At 41.6% G+C, this 18500-nt stretch overlaps 4 protein-coding genes across 6 annotated transcripts in view; 2 read left to right on the forward strand and 2 right to left on the reverse strand.

Annotated features, from left to right (window-relative positions):
- The window catches only part of tbcb (tubulin folding cofactor B), a 3368-nt gene extending 1029 nt beyond the window's left edge, over nucleotides 1–2339 (reverse strand). Inside the window, exons 1-3 of one of the 3 annotated variants that reach the window (XM_010789328.1) lie at nucleotides 2187–2339; nucleotides 782–924; nucleotides 509–652 (exon numbers count right to left, since the gene is read on the reverse strand). In XM_010789328.1, the coding sequence (XP_010787630.1) occupies nucleotides 509–652; nucleotides 782–901 (264 nt within the window). In that variant the 5' untranslated portion in view covers nucleotides 902–924; nucleotides 2187–2339. The remainder of the gene's footprint in view (nucleotides 1–508; nucleotides 653–781; nucleotides 925–2186) is intronic. The other 2 variants (XM_010789327.1, XM_010789329.1) reach the window with 2 other exon arrangements.
- Nucleotides 2340–4415: 2076 nt separating this feature from the next.
- On the forward strand, nucleotides 4416–10875 carry six5 (SIX homeobox 5). Its single transcript, XM_010789330.1, has 3 exons — nucleotides 4416–5131; nucleotides 6859–8273; nucleotides 8778–10875. The coding sequence occupies exons 1-3, from the start codon at nucleotides 4446–4448 to the stop codon at nucleotides 9419–9421; spliced, it is 2745 nt and encodes a 914-aa protein (XP_010787632.1). The 5' UTR covers nucleotides 4416–4445; the 3' UTR covers nucleotides 9422–10875.
- Nucleotides 10876–11903: 1028 nt separating this feature from the next.
- six9 (SIX homeobox 9) lies at nucleotides 11904–13943 on the forward strand. The gene is made up of 3 exons (XM_010789349.1): nucleotides 11904–12305; nucleotides 13008–13168; nucleotides 13769–13943. Exons 1-3 carry the CDS (start codon nucleotides 11904–11906, stop codon nucleotides 13941–13943), a joined length of 738 nt encoding a protein of 245 aa, XP_010787651.1.
- Nucleotides 13944–14199: 256 nt separating this feature from the next.
- On the reverse strand, nucleotides 14200–17561 carry qpctla (glutaminyl-peptide cyclotransferase-like a). The gene is made up of 5 exons (XM_010789350.1): nucleotides 17535–17561; nucleotides 16920–17081; nucleotides 16260–16359; nucleotides 16056–16172; nucleotides 14200–15367 (listed from the first exon to the last, which is right to left on the reverse strand). The coding sequence occupies exons 1-5, from the start codon at nucleotides 17559–17561 to the stop codon at nucleotides 15222–15224; spliced, it is 552 nt and encodes a 183-aa protein (XP_010787652.1). The 3' UTR covers nucleotides 14200–15221.
- Nucleotides 17562–18500: the final 939 nt, after the last annotated feature.

Below are 18500 nucleotides of genomic sequence, written 5' to 3' on the forward strand. Positions count from 1 at the left end.
TACAGAGCCCCTCCTCCAACACACACGAACGTGCACATGACCAATGAGGGCACGAGATAAGTTTGTGCACAGATGGAAGGTTGACAGGCAGGTAGGCCATCCAGTTACTTTAGCCGGGTCGGCTAAAATGATTGGTCGTGCTTTTTACAGTACTACGGCTTCCACAGATGACATTTTTTTATATGGATTTTTTGTCAAAGCACTTAAGATATTCATTGCTACCCCCTTTAAGTAAAAAAGTATAATAATTGATGTGCTATTTAACACAACCTATATGGATGGGTTCTTATGTTAAAACCAGTTGGAAAATGTTTCGCTGCAAAGTTGTCTTAAATGTCTCCAGGAAATGTGTTCTATTAAATGCTTATCTTATCTGGTGTGAATATTTTTAGGGCTGCAGGAAAACAGAATTGGATTTGAAACCAAATACATTTGGCTACATGTTTTTGACTATAATATGATCTGGGCAACCACATTAAAAGATCTTCCAAACCGAGCAGCTACTTACATGTATTCTGCAGTCATCATCCACAGGAAAGGAACCAAGCAAAGCTTCATTGTCGTCCATTTTCTGCAGGAATTTGTCAGAGACGCTGAACAAGTCCAGGTCCATGCAGGAGGGAGTTGCACCCAAAACCATCTCCAATTTTCCCTAATTTAAAAAAAAAACAATCAAGATGGATGTTATTGTCTCTGATAACATGAGAGATGCCTTTATTAAATAATAATGTCAGTAAAAAGTGTAGGAAATATGTATAATGTGTGATAAGCTGAGTCTCACCTTCAGTTCTGCTATACTAATCCCTCTATTGAACCTGCGCTGCACCTCGAAGGAGGAGATGGAGCTTGTTAGGCGCACATTCACAAGAGGATTGGTTACTACTGTAACTCCGCCGTCCATGATGCTGGTTGAATCCGCAAAAACTGAAAACAAAAAAGGCAAACAATGTGACATGTTAGCCAACAGGAGTACAATTGATCCCACAGTTGTGTATAAATACTGTTAAAAGGTAATTTCCTGGTGTCAAGTTGCATAATTCCTAAAATTAAAACCTGACGGCAAGTAAACTTTAATCGAAGCAAGTTGCAAGCAGTGGAGGTAGGAACAAGTTTGCAGGTCGTTTACCCACGTAAAAGTAATAAACCATAGTCTAAAAGTTCTACATTTAAAGTGAAAGTCCTGTATTCAAAATATTACTTAAGTGAGAGTACTCGTGAGTCATTAGCAAAAACATGTACTGTACGTGTTAATAGTAAAATTAGTCATTATGGAGACATTGTTCATTTAAAATGTTATGTACAAAACAGTTTTTTGTACATGTGAGAATATTTTAAACATTTCCTCTTGTCCACAGTATCTCAACATTTGTAATCCTAACCCTTGTCAAATGACATGCAAAGTATAACCAGATGCGAAATTGTAGTGGAGTCGATGTATCCAATTGCAAACCATTCAAATATTCAAGAAAATAAGTATGTCAAAATGCTGCAGCACCACAGTAGTAGTAGTAGCAGTACACAGTAGTTGTTCTCTCTCTCACACACAAACAGTGTTCACTATAAATACAATTTCTAAGATATGATTACAAAGACAACCATAACGAGGACCAAAGGGTTGCCCACTCACAGGTCGTCTTAAGTTGTTGCTCTTTTACCCCCCAGCAATGCATCGTGGGATAGGAGCACAGCTGTCAACTAGGGTAACACTGTAGTGATGCGCAACGGGTGCGCACGGGTAACGTCGCAGTATAAATTAAACTCCTCCGACTAGGAAAGATAAGGATTTGTTTGTATCATGTTGTTTGTAAGGGCAATATATGTTTCTATCGCTGTAGGGATGTAATGAGCATTTCAACAAATATAACAAAACGTGTCTAAAATAAATTACCCGCCCTACCTCTTACTAGTAGTTTACCACTTAGTGTTACACAGCATTTTGAAGTTACACGTTTAACTTTGGTCAATTACCATCTTTGTTGCTCATGTTTATACACTTTAAGACCTTTCATCATTTAATATCGTTTGTATTTTAGTTAACGTTAGCTAGTTAACATTAGCTATCCACCTTCTGTTAGAATGGTTAGAATGGCTCGTGTAGCTAGCCACCTTCTGTTAGAATGGCTAGCAACAGCAGAGTCACGTTGGATACCATAAACACGCTACAATATAAAGTAAGGCTGCCATACTTACTTAAAAAAGGGGTATTTTTCTAGAAGTTTGAAGCAAATTACCAGAGTATCCCTTCTTGAGTAACGCAGCAAGATGTATTGTGTACGGTTTAGATACCTCTATTGCTTTACCACGCCAAAAATCACGTGACCACTAGACGACCCACCCCGTTACGTCACATTAGCGCGCTGTTTTTATTCAACGAGCATCAGTATTTAACCAACTTTTAAAAGGGACCCCTTAAAAAGAGCACGTTTTATTGACTAAAATAAAATAAAGAAAGCAGTAAAGCACTTTTATTATAATTGTTGACAAACTGCTACATCATGGTCTCATACATCCCATTTCTGGAACGTTCTTCTACCACACCCCCAGACATGAAACCACCAATCACATCAGGGAAAGCAAATGAAGCCAACCAATAGAGTGACGATACGAACCAAAAAGGACCTGCATTGCCGCCTACTTACCGGTAGATTGACACGGAGAATAACCAATCGAGATAGGAGCAGGAGTGATGCGACAGAAACAACCACACTGTGGCGCTATCGTCCAGTTTAAAACATGGAGACTCCACGCAGGTTAATTTTATAGGAATATTAACATCCCAAATGATAACCGAGCTTTGTTTTCAATTAGGATTGTAACCTGGTATATTTAATTATATATTTGATGGTGATTACCTTTTAATTTGTATAAATATATTTTTTTTTATTAATTAAACGACTTATTTATTATTATTATTATTATTATTATTATTATTATATAAATGTTGGCAGTGGGGCTTTGAGTCTTGCATGGATAAGAATACATCTATCATTGCACTGGAATAAATCCAAGTGTCATAATAAGCATACAGTAAGTCACACGATCCGGCTATAAAACAGAAACTTGTAATAACGACAATGTAATAACAAAATATAAAGTGTGACAAGTTAATATTGAAATTTTATGAAATGAATGTAGTCCACAGTAGGCCTGTTTGGACACGCTTGAGCTGTAAATCCTAGATTTGTACATTTCCTAAAACTATTTCTCACTTTGTCATGCTGGATGTTTGATAGAACATTTGACAATTTATGAACAAAAATCCCTGCTAATAAAATTGGCCTTTTCATAAATCATGGACATATTTCGGTGGACCAAAGTATTAATTGAGCACAGATAACAGAGCATGTATGGGCAGAAAAGACGAGATCAAAGAAAGATGAGAACTACAACCAAACCCCGGAGAAGGAGGGGCAGAGGGGGGCTGAGACGTCCCACAGTCCCACAGCGAGGATTTACATTCCTCTGGTTGTTGATGATGGAGACAACCCTGCCTCATTCAAACTATCTGCTGGCCATGCTCACATATTTGAGACACATACTGTATTAAAAGCACAATTTGGTGTCTGACAAACAGTTTATCATTTATAACTATTAAGGGTAAGGCATGTGCATATAATCATAAACGTTCTGTTTTTGAGTGGGAGATAACTGGTAAGTCATTGATGCACTAACATGCAAAATAGCCAAATAATTCCCCCACACACAGAAAGTTATTTGTGTAAATTATATTTTTTTCTTTATTAAATACAGAGTGAAATTGCCACTATAATGACCTGAGCATGATGCAAATCTTTTAAAAAAAAATCAAAAAATGAAGCACATCACAAATGCAAATTATAGCTGCTGTGTGACGTGTATACTTAATTATGCATGTTGGTACAATATTTACGTTAGAGACCTCCCAGGCACACTGATGCTGCATGGTAGCTCGTGAATGTTACTCCAGGTTTAACTAAAGTCTTGTTAAAGTGTTTTCTATATTTCACAGTTTCAACCAAAATCTGCAAAGTAACTAAAGGATAAATGTAGTGGAGTAAAAGTACATTATTTACCTCTGAATTGTGGTTTGGTAGAAGAACAAAGTAGTAAAACATTGAATTACTTAAGTAACGTACAAGTCTCTCAAAAGTGTAATTACAGTAGGCCTACTTGAGTAAATGTACTTTTGTCATTTTCCAACACTGACTTCCAGCATTTAATTAAAGGAGGTGGAGGTCTAGTAGTTTTGTTTATTATCGAGCATACTGCAGTCTTAAGTTCCGCATTATGTTAATTAGTGACAAATATAAAGTTACTTTGAACAAAAGACAGACAAGGGGCGTGGCTGCTGTAATTTGCAGGCACGTTCGTGGTTTGGCAGAGACCGGGAGAGAGTGCTTCGGTACAGAGGGAGGGAGGGAGAGAGAGGAGGAGGAACTACTGGAGGAAAAAAAGTTAAAGTAAAAATGGCTTCCTTGTCTTTGGAGTCTACAGAACAATCCGAGAACAGCCCAGAGGAGCCGACGACCACGGAGTTCAAAGAAGATAAAGATCCGGTGCACATTTCGGAACAATTGCTCCAAAGTTTCCAAAACTCGTCTTTGAGTTTTTCCACTGACCAAGTATCATGTCTGTGCGAGGCCCTCCTGCAGGCGGGCAATGTGGATCGCCTGTGGAGATTTCTTTCCACCATACCTCCTTCGTCCGAGCTGCTACGTGGCAACGAGACCATGCTGAAGGCCCAGGCACTGGTGGCTTTCCACCGGGACGAATTTAAGGAGCTGTACGCCATCCTGGATAGCTACGCCTTCCACCCGTCTAACCATGGGTTCCTGCAGGACCTGTACCTGAAAGCCCGCTACAAGGAGGCGGAGAGGTCGCGGGGCCGCAGCCTGGGTGCAGTGGACAAGTACCGGCTCAGGAAGAAGTTCCCCCTTCCCAAAACCATCTGGGACGGGGAGGAGACCGTGTACTGCTTTAAAGAAAAGTCCAGAAATGCCCTGAAAGATTGCTATAAGAGCAACAGGTACCCCACTCCGGACGAGAAGAAAAACCTGGCCAAAGTAACCGGACTGTCCCTCACCCAGGTCAGCAACTGGTTCAAGAACCGTAGGCAGAGGGACAGGACCCCGTCCGGGACACACAGCAAAAGGCAAGTTTAGATAACCCAACAGTACTGGAAACAATGTTAACCCATGAGTCTAGTCTCAACCGAGGGAGTAATTCAAAAGTCATTATCCAGTAGACAGCTGACATTCCCTCTTTTTTTTTAAAGAGCGGCTGGTTGCTTTGTGTTGTGTTTTTAGAGATTAACAATCACTCAAAACAGTTACTGAACGCACCAGACCTTCATAGTAAAACAAAGACATGCAGGCCTACAAAGGGCAGAGTAGAAAGAACATGTAAACCTCAAACGTCAGTAAAAAGAAACGTATTTAAGAACTTTCATAAAATGCATGAAGTAAGATAATGGCCCGGGTGCTGACTTTTGACAGCAGTAAAGCCACACAGGTCCGAGACCTGGAGCATGTTGCTTTGTTATGAAATGTGAGATCCAGGCGCCCATCGTGGCTCAAGTTTCCTGAAATCCTGCACCGCTGCATAGGGCCTGTAGGGTGACGGGGTGAGAGTAAAGGCTTTAACCAGAGAATGTGGGGGGTGCTATGTAGGCTGGGGGAAATCTCAGTTTTACAGCTACTTATTCACAGGGGGAGATGGTAAATCGTGAGGAGATAAGAGATAATACAGCATACTTATCTTATCACAGGCTTAGTGGTCTGGCAAACAATCTGTATGGTTGACCACACAAACCAAGCAAACAATTGGTTAAAATAGTTGTTAGGATTCTCCCGGATCCACGACAGAGTATGGTCAGTTTTGTAGATAAGATAATAAAATGACCAGAAAAGGTTGAGTTGGATCCAGACAAATACAGAATACTATACGCCAGTGTGTGCAAGCTAACAATTGAAAAAGTTATTCTTTAACCAGAACCAGAATTTGGTTTGTGTATATATTGCACATACAAGCAATTTGCACATTAAAGTACACTGCAACACACAACAATACAAGTTTTGTCCCTAGTTTGAATGCAAACATATTTCTATTTCTGGTGTACTTTCCCAACATTTTGCAATTCAACTAAGGGGTGTTTAGAAAGCCAATATTTTTAAATCAGTTGCAGACAAATAATGGACCTAGTCATGAACATGTAATCATCTTTTAAGAAGCCTGATGTAATGTATTGATCGATTGGTTAATTCATCAGAGACGAGGGATATTTGAAAAGTTTAAATGTGTAAAAGTTGGAATAAGGACAACTTTTGAGTGAGTAACATTTTTAGTCAGTATTTCAATATAACTGATAAACATAAGGCGCACTTCAAATGTTTTTCACAGTAATGTACATTTCAATACTCTCACGACAATTTCAAACTCTAATCTGTCTACCATCGCTGTAAATACATTCAAAAGTAGAGTTGCACAACCAGATGTCATGATGCAAGATGAGGCCTGATACTGATGTTGTATTGTTAAAATGTTTTCAGTCTGATGGAGTTTAGGAGCTATAGTTCAGTACAAGCATCTCTGCCTTTTCTCTTATACACATATTTAAATAATCCAGGTCTAACAATGCATAATCCATCAAACCTGTGACTGAAATGAGTTCACTGACCAGAAATTAGGGTTTTAAAACAGATTACGTATGTAATAAGATTAACTCATTAAAGGGATCAGAACAGTACAAATGCAATAAATGGATTATTAAGCGTTTGTGTGTTCAAGCTGTGCACTTGACTAAATCCTGTTGCCCAACCCTCTTAGTTGCCTCAGACTTTTGTCTTTTAATTTGACCCATTTGTTTCTCCTCCGTTCCAGTGAATCTGATGGGAACCACAGCACCGATGACGAGGGGAGCCCCATGGACGACGGCCCTGACAAACCAGAGGAGGTTTCCAGTTCCACGGCCTCCATCATCTCTCTCTCTGCCGTCCCCTGCAGCGCCGGAGGCCAGCTCTTCCTCAACGGGTCCGGTGGCTTCCTCACAGCCTCTCAGCCGTTACTACTTAATGGAAATTCCATCCTCTCCAGTACTGGTGCTGGTGTCATAATTAACGGGCTGAGCTTGGGCGATTGCCAGACAGTCACACTGAGTCCTGTTGGATCCAACTCTCCTTTGATTCTGAACGGGGCTCAGGTAATAACCAAAACTAGTCTGCATCAGCAGCAAGCTGTTTCCATCACACCGCAGGAGGTTTTGTCCATGGAGGCCAAGCAGAGCAGTCTTCTTAGCACTAACACCTCCCCGGTCTCCGTCATCTCTCTTCCCCTGCAAACCAAAACAGACAGCGGCAATGCAATGAATTTCATCAGCGTCCCTGAATCAGAGGGCAGCATCCAGACAGTATCTTCCTCTTCTTCATCTTTATCTCCTTCCTCACCAACTCTGTCCTCCCCAACCAGTCTCCCCTCACTAGTCTTAGCACAAATCCCCCAGCGCCACGAGTCTCTCCCGGTCTCCATGTCGTCCGCAGGCATGGTGATCTCCAGTTCTGCCCTGCCGTTCTCCAGTCAGCATGGAGAGTATGTTGTTTTTACCTCCGCTGGCTCCCACTTAAACCCTTCTAGCTCTTTGGTTTCCAGCAGCAGCTCCTCCCCTCAGGTCTTCTCTCTGCCCCAGGTCGTGCCTTCCATCCAGGGTATCCCAGTGTCCCAGCTGGTGCAGCACTCGTCAGGAGCCACAGTGTCCCAATGCCCTCAGTTAGTCCCAGTGTCTTCCCTCACCTCATCAGCTTCTCAGTTCCTAAACCACACAGTGAACACTAGCACCAGACTGCAACCGGATGCTTTAAGTACTCTGCCTGAAGGTGCCACCACTATAGTCTCTATCTCACAGCTTAACAATCAGCTCCAACAAAGCACAAACTCCTCTACGAGCACAATCCAGGTCCCACAGCTTATATCCATTTCTTCCCCGACACAAGTAGTGTCCAAAGCCTCCACAGCAGCACAGTTAGTCCCCCTCTCCATGCCTCAGCTGGTCCCCGTCTCCCCCATTCAAACTTCCTCCTCCATCTCTTTCCCCCAAGTGGTTCCTGCCAGTCCTTCTCTGTCCATCCCCTCTGCTGGACTGCCCTTACAGATCCTGACCTCAGCTCATGGAGGGGTCGCTCAGGGGCCTCTTAGGATAAACCAGCTGAGGCCCCTGCAGAATGTGGGTCACCAATCCAGCATGGCCCCGGGTGTGCAGCTCCTCAACTCTGGGATCATTCAGCTGCCCTCTGCTGCTCCAGGTACACTGAATGCATTAATACATGCAGCAACAGAGCACATAACAGTTAGCCAAACTACAAAAATGACTCAGCGATTTATTTATTTTAACAGTTTCTTTGAAAAAAGTCAATCAACATTGGAAAAAACAAATCCCTGCTTTTAGGATTTTATGTCATTCTGACAGATTGATATAAAACTGAATATGAGATTTGGAGATAAAACAGTTGAATAATGGAATAACCACTGCTGAATCAACCATTACAAAACAGCTAACTAATCGAACTAAAGTATTCTCAAATTGTGACATGATGTATAGAGTATCTTTAAAAACAATGGGCTATTTTATCTATATGACTGTAAGATAATGCACTCAGGAAACAATCTGAAAAATATCTTCTGACCCAAAACAGTATGAATGACTGTAGAGATAAATAACCAATAAGGTGCTTAACTGCTGCGTTGCTTTTTTGGATGTTGTTACTCTGTCCTTATTGCTGTCATTTCATCCTTCCTCACCACCACAGGTAACCTTCTGCTCGGTGGGAGCCCTTACCTGAGTGTCCACGAAGGCAAACTGATCCTGACCATCCCAGCCGGCATCCAGCTCACCAGCCTGCCACTGAAACCGGTCCCGGAGGCGTCACCCATCTATGCAAATGGACTGAGTCAACTTCTCACCCCCTCCACCCCTCCTGTAGTCTCTTCCACCTCAGGCCCGACCCACTTTACATCATCCACCCTAAACTTCATCAACTCTTCTCCACCGTACTGTGCTCCAGAGACGGGGACACCCTCCATCCCGGCTTTAGATCATACAGTCACCTCTACAGCTCCAAACACTCTCACTCCAGAGAGTATGCTTACCCTCAGTCCCATGTACAGTGGGGGGACACCCAACATCCAGCTGTCCCAGCCCGCCTGGAGCCCCATGCCCCTCTCCACGTCAGCTAGTCTAACTCTGTTTGATGTCCGCGGAAAGGGGGACCTACATGTCGACCCGGCTCTGTTGGGGCTTCCTGGAGGAGAGTCGCTACTCCAGGGAAGCCCCTCGTCGGAGCAGGATGTGGAAACCAGCTCTGCTCTGGGGGATCCAGAGGAGATGGACGAGGACACCAAGATACTCACTCAGCTGCAGTCCGTCCCTGTGGATGATGACCTGGGCTTGTAGTCTGTTTACTCTGCTGGTCGCAACCCAGTGTCTCAAAAAGAACAAAAACTATAAAACATACAGCAGAAATAAGAATATGCCAAATGTTATTTTAAAATGTTCAGGTACTGACGGTACCGCGATGACGCTCTCACAGGGGCCTGATACCAACATGAATTTAGCTGGCACTTTTGAGATTAATCCTCTGCAGCTCTACTTCCTCGATGGGCAGGGTTATATGGAATGTTTTCATGCCTCTCGATTCTTTTTACAAAAATCCACACGTGCCTTATCTGTTATCAGACGCAGACAGAAGAACAAATACATGTTGGTTTGCGTGCCCAGGTACACGTCCTGGTGTTAAAAATGAAAAGACAATTTTATGCAAGGCGTTGCGGCTTAGCCTTTTTTCTCAGCTCTTCTTCCCAGTTTTGTGGATAACACTCAGAGTTCAGCTGTACTTGGAAAAGATGGATTTTGCTGGCAGTATAAGTAGTTTGTTGTGGATCCAACACAGCAAATATACATGGACAATCTGACAAAGAGGTTCAGGGCTTATTCTTCCAACACTCTAGGAATAAAGAATATTCCCCACAAAAAGGAACTTACGTTTTTGTGCAACCATTGTGCTTCGATGGGGCTATACAGCAGTATTTTAGATTACAAGTTTGAGCCCGGGCTGAAGCATGCTGTCTAACTGCATTTTATCAGTCAAATCTGTTTTAAATCACGTTCTGCAGTTTTTCAGTGAGAATGCCTTCCATTAGTAAAGCAATAACATGGAAAATAAAAGGCTCTATGCAATGCATGTTTATTTTTATCAGATTGTATGTACCATAATGGCTCAGTTGAAAGCCAGTACACTTGGGAGATGAAAAAAAGCTTTTTGAATAATGTTTTTAAAGGAAGCATGACACTAAAGATTTGCTGTGATCCCTTAAATGCATCCACATTCAGCTAGTTGATATTGATAAGTGCCTTATTTGATAGCTTACAGGTTTGATGTTTTTGAAAAGATACGTTTTTGACATTTAACAGTTTTTAAAGTGCTATACACCCGTCCAAATTATGGGATTCACTTTTTTTGAATATCCACATAAGTGTCTGATTGATCTCCAGTGAGAGTCAATGTGACAGTTTTGGTCTCATAGCTCAATATCCTCTATTTGTATATTTTGCACCTTTCATTCACACCATGTTTACGCTGCGCTACTGTGTTGTTATGACAGTGGTTGAACTCATTATGTTCTGAAATGCCCTTTTTTAAAAATCCAAATATTATAATCTTAAATGGACTTTAATACCACACCTTGATACTGATAAATACGCTAATCATCGTGTTATACGAGCTTTCCACTTTCATAATAACACAGGTAGCGGCCAAACTCTTTTGGCCAATTATGGTACACAGAATTCACTTCAGTGTCTCATCTAGTTACAATAAGGGCCTTTGTGTCGTATTTTCTATATGTATGTTTTTGTATGTATTTTTTGTACATTTTAATCTATTTAAAGCATGTATCAATCAGTAAGAAAATGACTCCTTGTTGGAAAAACGCAGATAGGAAATAATACCCTTGGAAGGTCACATTGTTATGCAATGGAGGTTTTACAATCTTAGACTATAGGTATGAAATCAATTTGAGGGACATTTTTAAATACACTAGGTCAACCCTTGTTAATACATGTAAATGTATTTTGTTCCCAGTGACCTTTAAGGTAGATTATCAAATGGCTTGGACAAATCAATTTTATTATGCATTTTACTGAAATTTCGAGGTAAAGGGAATTGTGTCTTATATGTAAAATATGGTAGCCTGCGTTTGCTATTATGAGCCATTTATTACCAAAGTTTGTAAAGATTGAAGCCTTTGTGGGCTTACGCACATTTGTACCCGTTTGTTTGTAGCCTGGGCATGTTTTTATCGTCTCCGACATGACACATATGACTCCAGATATAACCAAAGATAACATGTTATGATAGTTGTGAAAGGGATTTGTTTGTGTCAGGCTTTCAAGGTTCTTGTTTTTATATTAAAATGCATTCTATTTTTTATATTACATTATATTGTAATAAACTACATTTACAAAAAAAGTTCAGCTTTTATTATTGTGCGTGTGCTGGAAACTGAATTATTGTCGGCTTAAACTATTCGTCTGCCGATTTTGCTTTTAATTTGGTTGGAAAATGTTATTCAAATGAGTGTTTGGTCTGCATGGCAGAACCACTCTAGTCTGTCTATGGGTGAAAGCCAGAACAAAAGCAAATCCAAAGTGTGTGTGAGGCTGTGCATGCTTGTGTTTGTTCAAGAGAAGGAGGACTGCATGGTTTGTTGTTACAGCCCGGATCATCTCGGGTTACCTGCGATTCGGTTCTGCCGGGACATGATGAGAAATGATAAACACACATTCACTCTTTCATCAACGGACTTTAGAGGTTGTTAGACATCCTCACACATCCTTTTGTTCTACTCACAGACTTTTGGGACCAGTTTCCACTGCAATGATTTTCACAGCAGAGCAGGTTGCATGTGTGTGTGAGGTCCTCCTGCAGAGCGGTTGCATGGATCGTCTTGCTGGCTTTCTTCGTACTCTTCCTCGTCCTTCCCTCTCCTCCTCATTCTCCTCCTTCTGCCCTGGGGAGATGGAGAGTGTGCTGAAGGCTAAAGCTGCAGTGGCGTTTCACCAGGGCCGCTTCACTGACCTCTACACCCTGCTGGAGGGCTTCCCCTTTTCCCCACGCAGCCACGCGCTCCTGCAGCAGCTCTGGCTCAGAGCCCACTACGTGGAGGCCGAGAGGCAGAGGGGCCGACCCCTGGGGGCAGTGGGGAAGTATCGCGTCAGGAGGAAGTTCCCTCTACCACACACCATCTGGGATGGAGAGGAGACCAGCTACTGTTTTAAGGTATTCTTCATGTGTGCCCCAACTTTTAATTTAGCTTTCTACTGGTGCTACATTGTAAGACACATTAGTGAATTCTGACTAGCTGTGAAACTAACAATCTAACAACAGTTTGGATAGGCAACTTATTTACTCCAGTACTGTGCCTATACTGTCACTCAGCACAGTTTTGCAGTGCTTATACCTAAAGTATGCTCCATATCATCCAACTAACTTGAAGTGCTGATATAAGTACCTTATACAAATAATATTGTTTATAGACAGAGACATTTTGTTAATTAAAATATATTTTAGTGGTGATACTTCACTTCTACAGGACTTAAACTGTAATATGTTTTCATACTTTAGTGGAGCTATTTTACCTTTATCTAAGCACCAATCTGACTAACTCTTCCAAAACTATAGAAGTTACTGAACAATGGTTAAAAGGTCCAACGTGACATTTTTTTAACTGGCTATCATTCAACTTTACTAAACAACACATTTTCATGAGCAAGTGTTGAATGGAAAACTTAGAAAGTCAAGTCATTTAAAAAGGTTTTCTTTAGTGTTTAAGTGATAGGCTACATTTGCTAACATCTAAACTTGTAGCCTACCTAGCTGGGCTGATCTCTGGTTTTAAAAGAGCCATCCCAATTGTTTGTATGTGTTTGTGTTTTAAATATGTTGTTTTATTATTATTAAATATGTTTAACATACTTACAGGAGAAATCTCGGGGTATACTCCGTCAGTGGTACCGCTATAAACCCTATCCCTCTACCTGGGAGAAGCGGCAGCTGGCAGTGGCCACCGGCCTGACCACCACCCAGGTCAGCAACTGGTTCAAGAACCGCAGGCAGAGGGACCGGGCCCCGGACCTGCAGGGGTCAGTGACGGAGCAGCAGTTGTCTATAGTTTGAATATTTAAAGGTCTTGCGTACAGAAGCCCATATCTGCCATTGTAGTCCTGCAAACTATTTCAAATAATGTATCTCAAAAAAAGTTAATTAGTGGCTTGGTAGACCTAAATAGGCACTTAGATCTGATTTGACCTGTTGTGCTTTTTATTAGATTGGTGTGAGTTGCAGATTGTTTAAGATGTTGACCTTGGAGATGTCTAACTTCTCTCAACTATAATTAAGCTAGTTGGCTTTTGGTGCTCCAAATGCATCTAATGAGTAATGTCTCTTTCAAGAAATGATGACACTGTTACTCACATAATGCCCACCTTGTTTTTAGCAGTTTATGATCTGAGGTATTTTAACACTATAATTTAACTCCTTAATAATCTAGATTGAAAAAATGTGGTTAAATGTCAATTTTAAACAAACTGAGATAATGTAAAAACTGAACAATCTGTAACTCTCTGTAGAAAACATTGAGTATCTTTTTACAAAGAACAACAGTGTCCCCTTGTGGTTCAATTAAGACATGATGCGTCATCAGCATGCGATCTGATTTAGATTCTCCTCATCTCTTCCCTCAGTTTTCAAATATCTTGCTCTGGAGGGACCTCAGGAGAAGGGGACCCTTCCTCTGACAACGACTGTTCACCTCCAGGGAGCCCACTACCCCTACCCCTACACCATCGCCCCCCTTCTCCTCCTCCCCTCTCTCACCCACCACCTCCTCTACGTCACATATGTGGAGGCCTCCACTGAGTCTGCCATTCAAGTGTTTCATTTTTGTTTTTTTATAACTTAACAGTTTGCTTCAACTGAAATGTAAATTCTATTTTCTGGTGTCCATAAAATAAATACTTAGCAAGTAAAGTTTGTTAACAAAACATGACTTAGCGGACGTTCTTCTTTAACATCATAAAGGAAAGATAAGAAGGGAAGCTACTGGAAAAGTGTCCCCATGTACTACTTACACAAACAGCATTCTCCCATGTTCTTTTAAATTCATATAATCGCATCAAGGTCGAAGACAAATCTTCCAAATCATTAGAGCTTTATTTGCAGACCACACCTTGTACATGGTGTAAGTACACATTTGCTGGATCTTGTTCACTGTAATAACACCTTCACACATTTGCTGTATAGCCATATAATATAGCATTTAATAACAGCAGGTCGTAAGGCGAAGAGGATCCTCAGGTAAGTGGAGGTAAATAATTATTCACAGACATGAACCAGTGTACTCATCTCAATCGCATTAACAGGGCAATTATTTTTAAAGGTATACTATGCAGGAATTGTTGTTTGCTGTTTCTAAACACATCTTTCAAAGCCGGTGCCTCCTCCCCAACTCAACAAAAGAGAGAGTAAGCGATGTTTGCAGGAAGCAAGGAATCTGAGGAAGAATTGGTCAGATTTTGTTTTGTGTTACAGATTTAGGGTACAAATAAACATAACAACTTCTCCGCACAACCTAGATTGCTGAAGTTGTTGTGAATGCAGTCAAAAAGCACCTTATATTCGGCTGCTGTGGCCTTTCTGCTCTGCATCCATGACACATAGCAGAGGAGAGAGACGGATAGACACACTGCTATCGAGTCATAAGTGATGATTGCAACAGATTATTTTGTGAGGGTATATTCACATTTGTTAAAATGAAAATCCTCCATAGTATACCTTTTAAAAAGGCATGATCTATTTTTTCACAGGAATGAAGAATAATTAAGATTCACAGATCAACTTTCCCAACTGTTCCTCCGGTACCATGATCCAACCACCTTTCAACATGTAGAATAAAGACTGTCTATACACATCACATCCCAGACATCTGGACAGGGGTCGGTCTAGCCGGGCCAAGTCTTTGGTAAAGTTTTAGCTGGTATCCTGGTACACTGATAACACAACAGTTCAGTTCATTTCACCAGGTTCAGCTCTTGTGCATTTGGATCAATTTCATGCTGGTTATTTAGCAATTATTTGTCATCAGCGTGACAAACCGCACCAGTACTCCAGTGCGGCTATTGGTCAGGGTTTTGTGTTTCAGAAGCCCAGATATTCTGCCAGAAACACAGCCATGATCTTGGTCAGGTTCACCACAGTGGGGCGGTGCATGTTCTCCTCTGTGTCGTCCAGTGTGTGCCAGAACCGAGGGAAGGGAGTGGCGATGACGTGTAGCACAGGGACGCCTGTTTTTTGTGTGTGAAGAGGGAGAAAAGAGAGGGCTGATCAAAAAAGGTTCTCTAGTTCTGCTTTCTTGAAATAAGAACTAACTCCAGAATTAAAACTAATGCTCTTACACTGACCAGAACAATCAAATTCAAGCATTTATTTTGTCTAGGCTTGACTACTTTTACTCCTTTCTTGCATTAACCAAAAGTCACTCTCTGGCCTCCAACTAGAGATGAAACAGCTACCGGTTTCACAATAATATTTCCAATGGTTAGTGTTACTGTTTCAAACTTCCACGTGAGTTTGTTTGAATGCTGTGACAGCGCTTCAGAGAATGTTCTGCCTTTGAAAAGGGCAAAGTCTGAAGTGTGATCAAATGTAGCCTTTGTAAACAGAAAAACCCCTAGATTTGCTTTTATATGATGTTGGATTTCCTAAATTGTATTATTCTAATATATAATCCTGTTTATTTACAATGTTTTATCATTACCTTTTATATGAATTTATCTAGTCACTGCTATCTTTTGTGTTGGTGTTTGAATGATTTCCCTTAGTTTGTTTAGCTTTTGTTCAGCTTTTTTGATTCATGTTTTTATATCGCCTATGGTTATTCTACTACTTACTTACTTATTCTGTTATATACATATAGTTATTATTAATATAATGATCACTGACAGCATGTTATGAACATGTGTTATCACTGACCTTTGTGTAGGAAGGGGATGTGGTCGTCCTGCACAGGGCCAAGGTAAACATCCTTTCTGAAATACGTCTGCTCTGAGGGGTGAGAGGTCAAGAGACCCTGGCGATGGAGTCTCTTCTCTGAGAGCACAGGGGGTGAAGACAGAGTTAGGTCCTCCAACAGACTAGATTTTGAATATTCACAAGAACATTACAGCCGATGCTTACCTGCAGCGATCAGACGGTCGAACCAGCGAGCGGTGTTATCAAAGTGATTCACTATCAGAGGGTCAGAACCACCGAGCAGGTCTAGAAGCACAAAGAGGTCCTAGAGTGGAAGATGCAAGTTAAAACAACTACTGAATCTTTAGTTCACTTACTTTTAAATCATTGTTCAGGAAATGTTGATGAACACATCAAATGCATACCCCGCCAATCAGTAAAGTTACAGTTTACATCCCTTTCTTTCTAAAAGAACATAATCATTTGATCCAATTAGACATTTGTGTAAAATTATCGTAATCCTCATAATAATTATTGAAGAAAAGTGGTTTGAGAGGTCGCAATGACATTGACCTTTGACCTCCATAATCTAATTTGTTCATCGTTGGGGCTAAGTGGTCGTCTCTGACAAATTTGAGGAAAATTCCTTCAGACATTTCTGAGATACCAAGTTCATAAAAAAGGGGAAAAAAAGGAATGCAAGTCTGAATGATCCTTGTAATTTAGTTTTAGTCAGTGGTTGCATACAGACACTGCTGCTATTGCCAAGTTTAAAATGGGCTCTGTTTAGGCAGTCTGCTAAATCCAGCCAGCTCATACATAATTGAGTGTGTCTGTATCAGGATGTGAGTAAGACCCTGAAGGACAAGAGTGTCTGTTTCTCACCACAGCCTGGAGCATGGTGGTGTGTGTGGACCCTGCAGGGTGAGGCGTGTTGGCCATGCGCTCGGCCAGGTGACGGGACCCGTACAGCGAGTCTGAGGGCGTCCACTCTTCAAACGACTCCTCCCCATCGAAAAACACCAGCTGAAGGGACACTGGAGGTTTCTTGGAGAAAGAGGGAAGAAATACATTTAAATAATGTAGCAGCAACTGAAGCCAGTTTCTCTTCCTGCAGAGATGTCGCAGTGTGTATTCCTTTAGTAACTACATCAATCACAGCCTCTGGAGGCAGACTGCTATTTACAGATGACTGCTGCAAAGAAAACCAGAAGCTGGAGTCAGCATTTTCTTATCCTGTACTGCAGGCACAGAGGCAGAGGGATACAATTAGAGTATAAAAGAAAAATGGAAAATACAAGTCATTATTATCACCATCTAATTTTCTCTGAGTCAAATAATTTTTACAGTAAAATAGGAAAGCTAATTTGTCAACATCTGCTCCAGCCTGTATCTATATCATGAGTGTAAACACTGCACATTACAGTGGTTGAATGTAACCACGTAGATGAACTCATGTCATGTACTAAAATACAAAATCAAGATTACTTTTGAGATTACATTTTTTATCCTGTCCAGCGAAACCATGTATTTCCAGGTGTGTTAATTTTAACGTTTGTGATAAACTGAAGGATGGTTTGTTCCCTAATGAGTTAAAAAAAAAAGATCATACTTCATTATAAACTATTTAAAAAACCCTCTTTGATTAGCTAGAACATGGAAATCATTGGGGGGGGGGGCTTATAAAACTGTTCCAATACAAATATTTCGTATATCAATATTTTAATAAGGTAGGACACTGGTTAATATTGTAGCGTGTTCAAGTAACCAAGGGATATAGTAGTTATCAAATAAGTATAAGATGTGCACGGTTATGATAAGTTTTACAGATGTAATGCACTGTTGTTGGGGGGGGGAGACCGCCCCTTCCATATGAGTGTGTGTGTACGGCGGGCATGAGGCGTGCATGACGGGACGAGTTGTGTTCGTATGTGGAAAAGTCATACTCAGTGCGGTGAACGCTGGCTTTATTGCTACTGTAACCGTAGCACCCCACGCAATAGTTGGGACTGTGTACTGATGTCAGTAAAAAAGGTTTGCCCGCCCCAAGCGCAAATTTCAAACTCTGCCTATGACTGGACATCAACACACATGTAGCAAGACACAACTTTGCACACACCTATTATCAATGATCAAGGGTGTGAAATGTATAACGGAGTGCGCGGAGATTGGGCGGGAGAGACCGAGTCGTGTAGTGGAGGTGAGCAGGCAGCGACAGACCGGCGACGGCCACCTCGAACCTGAGGAGGTAAGGAAGTGGGGGGGCCCCCGGTCAGGGGAAGTGGTTGTAGCACGCGTGACGACTAGGAAGCGGGATGCGTCGACGAGGCCGACGGGATGCTGAGGTTCCGGACGGCAGCGTCCTGGGAGCCGGGCTCCTCACAAAGCCCCCCCCGGTCCTGAGCCGGACCACGGGAACATACTCCGACCTCGAGCAGGTGGAGAGACCTACGTGGTCGGAAGGAA

Source organism: Notothenia coriiceps, unplaced genomic scaffold (assembly GCF_000735185.1).
Source record: "Notothenia coriiceps isolate Sejong01 unplaced genomic scaffold, NC01 NC01_scaffold00032806, whole genome shotgun sequence".
NCBI lineage: Eukaryota > Metazoa > Chordata > Actinopteri > Perciformes > Nototheniidae > Notothenia > Notothenia coriiceps.